The sequence below is a fragment of the Suncus etruscus genome, chromosome 4, assembly GCF_024139225.1.
Source record: "Suncus etruscus isolate mSunEtr1 chromosome 4, mSunEtr1.pri.cur, whole genome shotgun sequence".
In the NCBI taxonomy this organism is placed as follows: Eukaryota; Metazoa; Chordata; class Mammalia; order Eulipotyphla; family Soricidae; genus Suncus; species Suncus etruscus.
The window spans coordinates 124,399,268-124,414,248 of NC_064851.1; the positions used below are offsets into that span (position 1 = coordinate 124,399,268).

At 36.9% G+C, this 14,981-nt stretch overlaps 1 protein-coding gene and 1 non-coding gene across 2 annotated transcripts in view; both read left to right on the forward strand.

Moving 5' to 3' along the window:
• The first annotated feature begins 4,013 nt into the window (after positions 1-4,013).
• The window catches only part of LOC126006895 (cytochrome P450 4V2-like), a 30,818-nt gene continuing 19,850 nt past the window's right edge, over positions 4,014-14,981 (forward strand). Inside the window, exons 1-5 of the mRNA XM_049772434.1 lie at positions 4,014-4,289; positions 7,849-7,961; positions 9,761-9,846; positions 13,005-13,195; positions 14,287-14,356. Of these exons, the coding sequence (XP_049628391.1) occupies positions 4,076-4,289; positions 7,849-7,961; positions 9,761-9,846; positions 13,005-13,195; positions 14,287-14,356 (674 nt within the window). The 5' untranslated portion in view covers positions 4,014-4,075. The remainder of the gene's footprint in view (positions 4,290-7,848; positions 7,962-9,760; positions 9,847-13,004; positions 13,196-14,286; positions 14,357-14,981) is intronic.
• Positions 13,938-14,129, forward strand: LOC126008140 (U2 spliceosomal RNA). The gene has a single exon (XR_007495527.1). It is a non-coding gene; the product is annotated as a U2 spliceosomal RNA (small nuclear RNA).

The window sequence follows — 14,981 nt, forward strand, 5'->3', positions numbered from 1 at the left end:
AATCTAGGTACTTTGGTACTCTACATTTATCTCATATTTGTCTTTCATAACATGATATTCTCCACTATCATTCATGTTGCAGCAAATGCATCATTTCGCCTTCTTTGAAGTTACATAATCTCCCATGATACATCTTTAACACACCTTCATTGTCCACTCATCCATAGTTGGACACCTATGTTGAATCCATATTCTAACTAATATGCTAAATGCTGTAGTGATGTATATGTCCTTCAGACTAATAAAGTTTTTGTGTCCTGGTGGTAGGCACCAAGAACTGAATTTCTGAGTCAATAGCAGCTCGATTTTTACTTTTCTTAGAAAAGTAACCCAACAGGGTTACAGATAACAATCCCACCAGCAATTCCTGATTTTTTGGTTTTTGGTTATTTCTTTTTATTTGTTTGCTTTTGATATGTGTATGCTCACTGGTGTGAGGTGAGATCTCATTGTCATCTTTATTTGGATTTTCCTAATATGTGGTCATTATAATCTTTTCATATGCCTATTTTCTATTTGTCTGTCTTCTTTGGAGAAATATCTGGTTATTTCTCTCTCTTTATGGGAAAGATTTGTTTTCTTATTATATGAACTCTCTATACGTTTGGATATTATACTTTGATTTCATGCATTGAGTGCAAATACTTTCTCCCATCCAGTTGGGTATTTTTTATTTAACCCCATTTCTTTTTCATCAGAAATTTAAATTTGATCTAGTTCAATTTTTTTTCATTTTTCTTTTTGTTGCCTTTGCCAGTGGGATCATATCATTACCCTGGTCCCTAGGTAACAGAACTAAAAAGAATAGGGAAGGAAATAGAGGGGAAAAGAAATGGGGTAGATGGTTTATTTTTGCTTATTTGGTCTTTGACACTGTGGTTGGGATACATTTACACAATAGAGTACTATGCAGAGAAGAAATTAAGACCATGTAATCTGCAGAAACGTGGCTAGAACTAAAATATATCATACAGAATGAAGTCAGTCAGAATGCAAGGAAGTTTTCACTAGAGCCTGCAACTATTTTATAACAGGCAAATCCCTGTGGTTAAGCTCACTTCTTGCCATTACTTTGTCAAATTTTCAGTAGCATACACATTATTAAAACCATAAAAAATTTATTTTACAGAATTTTAGCCTTACCAGGTAAGTGCTTTATTGTCTGCTTAAAGATACACCAAAGATACTTAGAAATTTTATTTCACTCTGATTCATGAATTGGGTCCTACTGATTGTGTTTGGAGACAAAAAAATTAATTTGAAATCATCCAGATAGGTGACTGATAACATTCTCCAGAAAGAAGAAAAATTTCAGTTTCAAGGTTCTTAGTTGTATGATAGTCTTTCATCTTAATTCATTAAATTAAGTGTTCATTAATTAAACACTACCCAGATTTTATACCCTTTTCATTCATTCACAGTGTTTGACAGTGTGGCTTAGATTAACCCATAGGTTAGAACTTGGTATCTCAGAATGTGGAGCAGTTTAGTAATATCAGCATCAGTTCTTTTTTTTAATTAACATCTTTATTTAATACAACTTGATTACAAATATGATTGTAGTTGGGTTTCAGTCATGTAAAGAACACCCCTCCCACTTGACCAGTGCAACATTCCCATCACCAAAGTCCCAAATCTCCCTCCTCCCAACACCACTCCCACCTGTACTCTAGACAGGATTTCTACTTCCCTCATTCATTTACATTTTTATGATAGTTCTCAATGTAGTTATTTCTCTAAGTACACTGATCACTCTTTCTGGTGAGCTTCATGTCGTGAGCAGGAACTTCCAGCCCTCATCTCTTCTGTCTCTGAAAATTATTGCAAGAATGTCTTTTATTTTTCTTAAAATCCATATACGAGTGACATTATTCTGCATCTCTCTCTCTCTGACTTATTTCACTCAACATAATAGATTCTATATACATCCATGTATAGGAAAATTTCATCTCTCCTGATGGCTGCATAATATTTAATTGTGTATATATACCATGGTTTCTTTAGCCATTCATCTGCTGAAGGACATCTTAGTTGTTTCCAGAGTCTGGCTATTGTAAATAGCGATGCAATGAATATCTGTGTGAGGAAGGGATTTTTGTATTGTATTTTTGTGGTCCTAGGGTATAGCCCTAGGTGTGGTATAGCTGGATCTTATGGGGCACAATTTCCAGTTTTTTGAGAAATTTCCACATTGATTTCCATAAAGACTTGACTAGATGGCATTCCCACCAGCAATGAATAAGAGTTCCTTTCTCTCCACATCCCCTCCAGCACTGCTTGTTCTCATTCTTTATGATATGAGCCAATTTCTGTGGTGTGAGGTGGTACTTCATATTTGTTTTGATTTGCATCTCCCTGATGATTAGTGATGTGGAGCATTTTTTTAAGTGCCTTTTGACCATTTGTATTTCTTCTTTGCAAAGTGTCTGTTCATTTCTTCTCCCCATTTTTTATTGAGATTAGAGTTTTTTCTTGTAAAGTTCTGTCAGTGCCTTGTATATTTTGGAGATTAGCCCCTTATTTAATGGGTATTGGGTGAATAGTTTCTCCCATTCCGTGGGTGGCTCTTGTATCCTGGGCACTATTTCTTTTGAGGTGCAGAAGCTTCTCAGCTTAATATACTTCCATCTGTTTATCTCTGCTTCCACTTGTTTGGAGAGTGCTGTTTCCTCCTTAAAGATGCCTTTAGTCTCAATGTCATGGAGTGTTTTACCTAGTGTTGTTCTATATACCTTATGATTTCAGGTCTGATGTCAAGGTCTTTAATTCATTTGAATTTTACCTTCCTACATGGTGTTAGATCGGACCCTGAGTTCTCTTTTTTGCAAGTGGATAACCAGTTGTGCCAACACCACTTGTTGAAGAGGCTTTCCTTGCTGCATTTAGGATTTTTTGCTCCTTTATCAAAAACTACGTGATTGTATGCCTGAGGAACATTCTCTAAGTACTCAAGCCTATTCCACTGTTCTGAGGGTCAACGGGTGTGGCCCCAAAACAAAACAAATAAAAACCTAATGTGGCATGCTTTAATATATATATAAAAGCACCCATTTTTAAATCTTAAGTAATATTTGAACACTATGGGGGTAGAATAAAATAGTAAGTGAACGAACTTTCTCTAGTCTTAGGATCAGTAGTGCCTTTGTAGCCATTAGCCTAGCTGAAGAGCAGGACTTTCCTCAAAGATAGGTCATTTCTGTACTAGTTGCCAATATGTATTGATAGTCCATATCATTTATTGAGGATGAGTGTCAGGAGCTATCTGGGGTTACAAATTGCAGCTTTAGACACCTGTGCCACCAATATGCTTGAACAAAGACAAAAATGGCTTCACCTCACCTCCTCTTCAGGCAGGAAGGTGAACAGGGAATTTTCAAATCCTTCTTACTCTTGGTGGCTCCCTTGGTTTATCTGATGGGATCAGTGTAGTTCACATTACTGATTGCTGGTCACATTACGGATCATCGGTCTAATGCCACTTGAGGACGTCTGAGCTGAGGTGTCATATAAGGCTTGCACGGAGGAGGGGTAATTTCAGAAATCTGCACCACCTCCGGAGCCAATGATCTGTGCTTTTCCCATCCAACTATTTGTGTTTCACCTGGCTTAGAGATAGGACCAAGTTTTCAAAGTTCTTTCAGCTCAGTTCGTTTATGTAATTCTCTGATGACTACAGCAAGAAGTAAATAGCTGAAAATTATCTAATCAATAATGACATTACAGAACATACAGTATATTCTACAACTTATTTTAGTTTTTTATCGAATATTTCTTATCTTTCCAAATAGGTGCCTCTTAGTGACATTAAAATCCAGTTTCATTGAATGTCCATTTCCATTGTAGGTCACCCAGGCCAAAGACAACCCCCAGTGAGAGGGGAAAGAATGCTGGAAGTCTGTTTCCTGCCCCAAAGTGCTCCCTACCCCCAGAAGCTGAGGTCTGTAAACCTGAGCTCCTCCCCAAACCGAGCCCGGGCACCATCTCAATGGGGAGGATACACAGGCGCCCTGAACCCTCCCCCCTGCCGCGCATGCTGTCTTAAGCCCAGAGCTGAGCATCCAGGGGCACTGCAGCGATGGTCGCGCTCTGGCTGGTGCAGTTCGGGCAAAAGCTGCTGCTCTGCAGCGCGCTGAGCACCGGGTGCCTGGCGGTCGCCTTGCTGCTCTGGAGCCTTTTGGTGATGCTGGTGAACTATGCCCGGCACTGGTGGCAGCTGAGGACAGTGCCGACCGTCGCTGGAGCTTACCCATTCGTGGGGCATGGGCTCATTGCTGAAAGGGACTCACAGGGTAAGAAACCGCACAGGAGAGAGAGGGCAGCCATACCCCTGCCTAAGCGCCAAAGAGGGTCCCTGCTCCATAAGGCTGGTACCTGTCATCCTTGCTAAGAATGAGCTCCTTATTCTCTCCAGTGTCCCCTCTTACATTGCCAAAGTTGATTTTTTTATATCTCCTTCCTCCCTTTCCTCTCCACTGCTTTCTCTTAGCTTCTCTCTTCTTCCTTCCTTCCTTCCTTCCTTCCTTCCTTCCTTCCTTCCTTCCTTCCTTCCTTCCTTCCTTCCTTCCTTCCTTCCTTCCTTCCTTCCTCTTTCTTTTTCTTTTCTTTATTCTTTCTTTCTTTCTCTATCTCTTTCTTTCTTTCCTTTCTTCCTTCCGTCCTTTCTTTCTTCCTTTCTTTTTCTTTCTTTCTTTCTTTCTTTCTTTTTCTTTCTTTCTTTCTTTCTTTCTTTCTTTCTTTCTTCTTACTTTCTTTCTTTCTTCTTACTTTCTTTTTTCTTTCTTTTTCTTTCTTTCTTTCTTTCTTTCTTCTTACTTTCTTTTTCTTTCTTTCTTTCTTTCTTTCTTTCTTTCTTCCTTCCTTCCTTCTTTCTTTCTTTCTTTCTTCTTTCTTTCTTTCTTTCTTTCTTTCTTTCTTTCTTTCTTTCTTTCTTTCTTTCTTTCTTTCTTTCTTTCTTTCTTTCTTTCTTTCTTCCTTCCTTCCTTTTTTCCTTCCTTCCTTTTCTTTTGACTCTCTGTTCTCTTTTCTATCCTCATTGTCTTAATACCCTCTTCTCCCTTCTTTTCCCCCCACTCACTTGTCTTTCCTCTCCTCTTTCTCTTCACTCCTCTCACCCTCTATCTCTCTCCTCTCTTTTCTTTTTCCCCTTCTCCCCCATATCTCCCTCACCCCACTCCATGTCTTATCTTTTTTTTCTCCTTCCTAAGACCTTCTGTCTTTGTCCTCTCTGCCTCTCTCCTGTCCTTTCCTTTCTCCTTTCTCCCTGATAAAGTTTTACTCTTTCTGATCCATTCTATTCAGTTCTTCCCTCTTCTCTCTGCTTTTATTTTTTCCCTCCCTCTTTCTCTTCTAAGTTTCTCCTCATTCTCTGGTCTTTCCTCATTTCTTTTGTCCCTTCTCTTTTCCTCCTTTCTCCCTTGACCACCCTTAGCTATTCCCTACTTTCTTCTCTCTAACTCTCCATCCACACTCTCACTTTTCTCCCTCTTTCCATCTCTTCCACCTCTTATTTTCCCCCTTTCACTTAACCCTTCTTTTCTTTCTCATCTCTCTCCACAATGTCCTTTCTTCTGTCTGTGCCCCTCTCTCATTCTCATATCTTTCTCCTTTCTCTCCCTCTCTTTCCCTTCTCTTTTTCTCTTACTCTTTCTCCTTCTCTTTTATCTTTCCTCCTTGCTCTTCTATTCTTTTCCTACCTGGATCTTCCATATTCCTCATCTCTCCTGTATCTTTTCCCTGTTTTTATTTTTCTTTTTTCCTTGAGATGATGTTAAAACTCCCCCCCGCCATACACATGCATGCATAAATTAAGACAGTTGACTTGGAACCTCATAACTGTTTTACATTGATATATAAATACTTTTAGGGATATAAAATTGTCTGGCCTTGTAGCTACATTGCATTGAAAGTTTCAGAAGTCTTATGTATTAAATTATATCATGTATTAATTTTATTATGTAATCACACATGTAATAGAGATATGTAATGTATTATATTATATATAATGCATACAATATATAGAATATATTATGTATGTAATATATGCAATACATCATGCAATGCATATTATATTATGTAATAATATAGATAGATTGTATTATCCAATACATATTATATATTAATTAGTTTATATTTTAAAATTAGGAAACCTTATCAAAGAGACAGGTTTATATTAAGCTTTACTGTTAAAAAAAAGATCACTTCATTGGAACTAGAAAAAGTACATCAGGGAAAACACTAGACCACCTAGGGTTCAATTCCTGGCATCCCATAAGGTCCTCTGACCACTGTCAGGAGTAATTCTTGAGTGTAGAGCCAAGAGTAACTCCCTAGGCATCTCTGGGTATATCTTCTTCCCACTAAAGAAAAATTACTTAATGTTAGAAATCTCTCAGAAGCACCTGGTTTTTAAAATTCCCCATCAAGTTAGATGCTTTAGATCTCAGCACTTTATTTCCATGAGTGTTTGGGTTGAGGTATGCATACATGTCATTGTTTAATCCATTGATTCAAATTGTGCCAGCTATATACAAATCTTTCAGAGTGACTTCTTACTTTCTCAACATGGCTCCATAATTTTTGAGCACTTCTATTATTCTGGCACCATAATCTACTCTTATCATTTATTTTCCATGACTCACCCCTGAGATCAATCTCTTTACAGAAGGCAGTTTATTTTAAAAACTTTTAGTTTTGGGCCATATATGGTGATACTCAGGATTTGCTTGTGGCTCTACACTCAGGGATCATGCCTGGTAATGGTTGGGGACTATATGGGGTGCTGAATATCAAAATTCCTAGCCACTTGCAAGGCTTTACTTGCCTTTTTTTTTTTTTTTTTTTTTTTTTGGTTTTTCAGGCCACACCCGTTAGATGCTCAGGGGTTACTCCTGGCTACGCACTCAGAAATTGCCCCTGGCTTGGGGGGACCTTATGAGACACTGGGAATCGAACCGAGGTCCTTCCTTGGCTAGCGCTTGCAAGGCAGACACCTTACCTCTAGTGCCACCTCGCCGGCCCCCTTTACTTGCTTTATTATGTCTTTGGCTTCTGTTTTTTTTTTTTTTTTTTAAGTATATTTAGAATTTGAGATCTACAAATATAGAGTGAGAGCGATTGGAAATTTGGTTTGGAATACCAAAGATCTCACATAAAAATCACATGTAAGATGTCCTTTGAAGGAAAAGTTGTATTAGTCAAAGGGAGTAATAATGTGGTATTGCATAAAGTGGAAGGGTTTGTAACAGACCTTGAGATCTTTAGAAGTTGAAGACTCAGTATGCTCTTTTCCTGCAAAAAATAGCTGAATGAGATACAGCAAAAGGAATTTAATAGGGAGTTGTCAGGAGCTAGAACAGAGTGTTTAAATACATTCAGAGGCCCTAAGTTTGATTCTTGAACTAAATGACCTACTAAACACTACTGTGATTACACTAGTGGCCAATACTGCTGCCAGCTAGGCAGAACCTTACTAAAGTCAACACCTAAGATAATAATTGGCAGAACAGTTCCTAAACTCCATGGCCTCCACAATAAAAGAAATTGTACACTGTCAGGGCTCATTAAATAGGCTATAAGGCTCACTGCCTACATATCATCAACTAGAACACTTTAAAGTTTGATATTTAGCAATTAATCAGGTTACTATTTCATGCATAATTAAGCCCTCATAATTAATTTGATTTTAGGAATTGTGTGCTTTAATTTGGAGAGATGTGGAGGACATTAGTAATGACTAAAGTTAAAAAAAAATTACACACCAGAAAAAGTCATAAAAACTTTCTATATTTTTTATATTTGTTGAACTAAAAAGTTACTAATTTCACTTTTTTTTACTAAACATTTATTCAGAATTTTTTAAGCAGCTAGTTCGTTTTGCTGAAGAATTCCAACATATGCCATTGTTTAAATTCTGGGTTGGGACTGTGCCACTGGTGGCTCTCTACAGAGCAGAAAGTGTGGAGGTGAGTTGCTGATAACTAGGGTTAATGTCTCACTGTCTACTGGATAGTATTCAAATTGCATCATGGCCCTTATATTGAAAGTACCCCATAGTGTATAATTATATATAAATATATATAGCATATATAAACGTATATCCTAAGCATTCCTATAAAAATGAGGGCACTAGCTGGAGGGAAAAAGAGAGGGAAAAAATGAGGGCACTACTGGGGCCAGATCATGCTTTCCAAGTGTTCTATGCATCCATTCATATTTGTAGACAAATACAAATATATATTTTTTTCAATTGAAAGTTTGCAGAAGTCTATGTATTGATTATTCCATAATGTAAGCAAAATGTAACTTGTCAGGTATTATTTTAATATTATGAAAATAATATACTATTCTCAAAGAGAATTACAAATTAAATTTTAGATTAATTTTTTAAAAGCTAATCATGGAAAAGCATATTTTTCTGATTCATGCTATTGAAGTCAAACCTCCAAAAATTGATTCCTTTTCACATGTTAGGAGTTTGGGTCAGGAAGTTAAAATGAAATCAGCAGAGTTTCTCCTCACATAAAAAAGTGAAAAGCAGGATTTCATAGGGACTATTTCTGGAATATATTTTTATTTTGTAGTTATTGTTGTAATAACATTGGAGTTCCTCTAGTTATAATCAGATAGAATACTGCTTCACAGGAAATCATAAGGGCAGCAAGTCCAAACATCAAATCTGAAGTCCAAACTTGCTGACTCCAGAAAGCTTAGTGGGGAGAAAATCGCCAGAGAGGAGAAAGAGCAAGAAGTCTGGACAGAATGAAATGGTCAGACCTAAATGCTTATTCCTTCTACTTCATTTCGATCAGAGTGATTCAATATCATGTGTATCTGCTTCCAATGTTTTTGTTTTATTCTGGAGATATCCAAGGAGAGCCTGTTTGTGAGTTTATTCTGAACTCCAATTGACCATGGGCAAATTGAAGGCTACGGAAGCAACATGATTAAATATAAATTCATGTTTCTGTCTCCCTAGATGTGCTCCTCTTCTGCATTCACTGACTCCTCTTTCTGAGCTGTCTCCTTGCTTAAGAAAAGACTACTTGTTTCCTAACAAGGCAGGAACTGAGGAGCTTCCCTCCATTGTTTGGTTATTTGGTTGCTTAGAAAATATGTATTCAGTATCTGAGACTAAATGACAGTCTGGGTGAATTTTCTTGAGATATAAGAATGAAATAAAACCAAAAAGTAATAGTAGTTATAATTTGGGGTGGGGTTTACACCTGGCTCTGGTTAGGGTTGAGTCCTAGCTCTGTGCTTAGAGATCTTTATTAGCAGCTATAGGGACCATATGGGGGTACCAGAGACAGAACCCAGGTTGGCCACATGTGAGGCAAAAAACCTACCTGTTGTGTGCTGTTGCTCCAAGCCGAATATATATAAAATATTACTTTCTTTTTAGAAAGCTTCTTTTTTTTTTTTTCTTTTTTTATAGGTGTTGATTTTGGTTTGGTTCCGTGATCATATCCAGCTATGCTCAGGGCACCACGATAAGCTGACTCCATGCTCAGGGCTCAGTCTAGATGGCAGCTCAGATGGGAATCATGTTGGGATGATTATTATGCTGTGGATTAAATTATAAAATCAACAATTACCAAATTATGCTAGGGATCAAACCTGGTTGGTCAAGTGTAAGGCAAGTGCCCTGATCACTCTACTATCACTTGGTCCCTATCTAGATTTTCCTATAATATAGATAAGATTTGTACCATTTTTCTTCCTAATATACTTCTGCAATAATATTCTGTTTTTTCTTTCTAAGACAATTTTATGTAGTTCAAAACAAATTGACAAGGCCTATGTATACACGTTTATAAAACCGTGGCTCGGCCTAGGACTTCTTACAAGGTGAGTGTCAGTATGTAAACCTGTCTTATAAAAGCAAGCGTTGCTGTGTAATGTGTTACAAAAAAAGTTCTGTAGAAAGATTAGCATAAGGAAATAAGGGAAAATCTGGAAAATGTGATTCTATAACAGTCCTTTAAAAGAGGAGTCCAGATAGTCAGCAGTCACCATCATTGTAATAATAGTCACCAGTTCCCAGGGAGACATGTGAAGCCCAATGGGTAAAGAATAGTGAAAATTTAATGAAGACACACAATGCCAGAGAAATAATAATACTGGAAGCAATAACTTTCATCAGAAATAAGAGTTCTACCTCTAAAAGAGGACTCAAGATATGATGGCAGAATATCTCTGGGGCATAGAGAACTATGAGAAAAATAAAGAGTCATCACAGTGACATGGAACATAAAGGTAGTCTAAAGATGGAGTGTTGATAGAGAGTAGAAAAAAACTAACTTCTTGGGGCTGGAGAGATAGTACAGTGGTAGGGCATTTGCCTTGAACATGGCCAACCCAGGACCAACAATGGTTTGAATCCCAGCATCCCACATGGTCCCCAGAGCCTGTCTGGAGCAATTTCTGGGCAGAGAGCCAGGAGTAACCCTGAGCACTGCCAGGTGTGGCCCAAAAGCCAAACTAAAAAAAAACACACACACACAAACACTAATTTATCTTTACTTAGAAATTTAGGAAACATTCTAAAAATGTTCAATTTTGATGATTTTTTAAATGTATAATATAGAATCGTGTTTAAAATATCCATATTCTTTAATTTTATATAGCTATTCAATGAAACATTTTCAAGTTCTACTAAAATGTCATTGATATATACACATGACTTTTAAAATTTTATTTTAGGTAATAAACTTTAATCTTAGGTGATAATAAAATAAACACTTTATTTTAGGACTACAAATGTCTTTTATTATTGTCAATTTTTTGGGGCATTGGGGTAGATGACAAGAAGTGGACTTTCTGGGTCTATGAACGCTTGTTTTTTAAGAAGTATTAGTATAGAATAGGGGCCAGCGAGGTGGCGCTAGAGGTAAGGTGTTTGCCTTGCAAATGCTAGCCAAGGAAACACCGCGATTTGATCCCCCAGCGTCCCATATGGTCCCCCCAAGCCAGGGGCAATTTCTGAGCACTTAGCCAGGACTAACCCCTGAGCATCAAATGGATGTGGCCAAAAAACCAAAAAAATAAAAAGAAAAAAAGAAGTATTAGTATAGATATTATATAAACAATAGAACAATACCTTTGTTTTCCTTTTCTGGAAAACATTTCTAAGTGGTTGATATTCCCACCAGCAGACTCATTAGGGTCTCTGTTTACCCACAGCCACATCAATACTGACTGCTTTTGATCTTTGTGATAAAAAAATGAAAGCATCCCCTCTAAGATTAGGCACAAGACAAGGCTGCCCACTTTCATTACTATTTAATATTAGAAGTCCTTGCTATAGCAATTAGACATAACAAGTAATTAAAGGCATCCAGAATAGAAAAGAAATCAAACTTTTATTATTTTTACTTTTGAAATTTTACTTAGAAAATTCTAAAATCTCCACAAAAAGGTTTTTAGAAGTAATAGACTTTACAGAAAAATTGCAAACTACATAATCAATATGCAGAAATCTATGGCTTTTCTATATTCAAATAATAAAATAAGGGAGAGAAAATTACCTTGGAATTAGCTTAATAAAAGAGGTTCAAGGCTTATACAAGAAAACACTGCTAAATAAAATAAAAGAGGACAAAAAAATGGAAGAACATGTCCTACTCATAGACTGGAAGAATTAATATTGTCAAAATGACAATTTTTCCATAGCACTATACATATATAAAATAAAAATATTTTATAAAAATTTGAAAATATAAAATATATAATAAATATCCATGATATTTTTCAAGGCCATAAATAAAATGCTGTTGAAATCTATGTGGAATGATAACTCTACCTCCCCCAACTCTAATAATAGAAAAAGAATGTATGTTTTTTGTTTTTTGGTTTCTGGGTCACACCCAGCTGCGCTCAGGGGTTACTCCTGGCTCTATGCTCAGAAGTCGCTCCTGGCAGGCACGTGGGACCATATGGGACACCGGGATTCGAACCAACCACCTTAGGTCCTGGATCAGCTACTTGCAAGGCAAATGCCACTGTGCTATCTCTCCGGCCCCGAATGTATGTATTTTTATGAAAAAAAAAAAAAGAAAAAAGAAAGAAATCCTAAGGCAAAAGAAGATGGGAACTTTCACTCTCTCAATTTCAAGCTATACTCTCTAAAGCTTTAATTATTGAAACAATTTGGTACTGGAATAAAGACAAACTCTCAGGACAATTGGATAGTTGGGAATCCAAAGCCAGAGCCTCAGTATATAAACAGCTAATCTTTAATAAAGGACAAAAAAAATTAAGTAGAGTAAGGAAAACCTTTTTAACAAATGGTGTTAGGAGAAACTGATTGGTCACATGCAAAAATAAATGAACATAGGTTATTTTAAAACACTATGTGAAAAAGTTAAATCAAATAAATTAAAACTTAATATATGGCATATATAGCCTGGATCCAGGGAATATATTGAAAACATGCAAGATATTGAATTACGACACAACTTCAATTCAATGATTCAATGTCAATTGTCCAATTAAACAAATAAAGATAAACAGATGGGTGGGACTGCATGTGTTTTACTACATGTGTTCTTCTGCGAAAAAGCTTCTGCACTGAAAGAAAATGATGCTCAGAATTAAAAATATTCCACAGACTGGGAGAGAATATTTCCCCCCCACACACTCATCTGATAAAGGGTCAATATAAAAGGCAGAGGAAGCACTAGCAGAATTTGACGAGAAAAAAATCAACCAAGTCCATGAAAAAATTGGGAAAGAGAAGGGAAAAAATGCTTTATCAAAGAAGACATAAAGCTGCCAGAAAAGTATGTTAAAGATGTTCTGCCTCACTTATCAACAGGGAACTACACATCAAGACAGCAATGAGGTATCATGTCATACCAATGACACTGCCATACATCTACATGGATAGTTTTTAGCACAGCAATTAGAAATGACAAAAATCAAGCAATTTTAGGAGTTTTATTTTAATGCTTATAATCATACTTGTTTCAACTTTTCTTATATGTAATCATGCCTTGTATTTCTAGTACTGGAAACAAATGGCAGTCCAGGAGGAAAATGTTAACTCCCACTTTTCACTTTACAATTCTGGAAGATTTCTTAGATGTCATGAATGAACAAGCCAACATACTGGTTAATAAGCTTGAAGAATATGCTAATAAAGAAAAATTTAACTGTACTTTTAATATCACTCTTTGTACCTTAGATATCATCTGTGGTAAGTCTCCATGCTGTAAAAAAAATAAATAACCCAATTTAATAGTACAGGTCCCAGGAAAAATCACTGGGGGTGTGGAAAGGATCTTGAGTGCTTCAGAATGTCCTGCTGGTAAACATACCATTAAATAAGCAGCATCCATTCCCATGTTTTGGAGTAGAGCAGCCAGAAAGCCAATATTCAGGAAGGAGAAAGGGGAGAAACAGTGTATTGGAGAACTAGAAGACATGGGAGTAGAGGGGAAAGAGGGAGCAAAACATGTAAAATGTAGGCTGTCTTGCAGCTGAGCTGCCGGGCTGTGGCCCTCCTGTTCGGCTGCAGCAGCGCAGCCCTGGCTGTGCATAGAGATCTAGAGGGGGTTGGCATCGTACGCAAGTACATCATGGCTGATTGTCCAAAGTTTGTTGGTAATCTCTGAGATGTGACTGACCGGGACATTGACCACTACTCAGAGGTCCTGCTGCAAGGCTGACTCAGAGCTGGTTCTGTGGCCTCCCTTCTCCACTATGTTAGCCAGGCAGGGTAGGCCCCTCGACTCAAGTATATTATTGGGGCCTCATCTGTTGTCTATGACTTACCTGTTTCCCTAAGGTGAAGCCTTGGGACTGTTCTACCAGCAAAAGTAGCCAAGTGACTATTCTACCTCCAAGTTTTATATCCCTTTGAATATATATCTTTAAGTCATTTATATGAAGTGTATTTTATATTACATATTTTCTTTATTTAATCTTAATATTATAAAATCGCTTCTCGGCCTTTTGGCTATGATCAAGTGTAGTATCTGTTCGTATTAGTTTAATATCTGATACATCATCTATCTGGCGACAATATATAAAATGGATTTTTGGCACTAGAAACTGGAATAGGAGCTTGCTCTGTCCATTTCATGTATTGACCTGGTATTGCAGTACCTCCAAGGAACAGTGCACCAAAAAAAAAAAAAAAAAAGAAGAAAAAAAATTATAAAACTACATTACTTTAACTCTATAAAAAGTCATGAGAACAAAACAACATGTATGAATGTCAACCTTGGAAGATAAATACAAGAAATGTGCATAAGTTAAATGGTTGTTTCTCATCATGTTTTGTAGAAACAGCGATGGGGAAGAATATTGGTGCACAAGTAAATGATGATTCTGAATATGTTCATGCAGTTTGTAGGTAAATTGGGTGCTTTAATTGTTTTAAAGATTATTGTTGATTAATATTAAGATTATATATACTATTAGATAATATATATGGTCCCATATGGTCCCCTGAGCCTGCCATTATATATAATATATAATAATTTATTATGTAATATTATATTATATAAAAATATATATTTTTGGGGTTTGGGGTCACATCCAGCAGCTCTCAGGAGTTACTCTTGGATCTATGCCTAGAAATCACTCCTAGCAGGCTCGGGGGACCATATGAGAGGCCAGGATTCTAATCACCATCCGGTTTTTCTTTCTTTTTTTTTTTTTTTTTTGGTTTTTGAGCCTCACCCAGCGGTGCTCAGGGGTTACTCCTGGCTGTCTGCTCAGAAATAGCTCCTAGCAGGCACCGGGGACCATATGGGACACCGGGATTTGAACCAACCACCTTTGGTTCTGGATCGACTGCTTGCAAGGCAAATGCCGCTGTGCTATCTCTCCAGGTCCACCATCCGATTTTTCTTCATGCAAGGCAAAACACCCTACCTCCATGCTATCTCTCTGGCCCCCAAATATTAAGATTATTTTTATTCATTTTTGTGTTATATATAATATATTACATAATATAATATCTGTCATATTATATA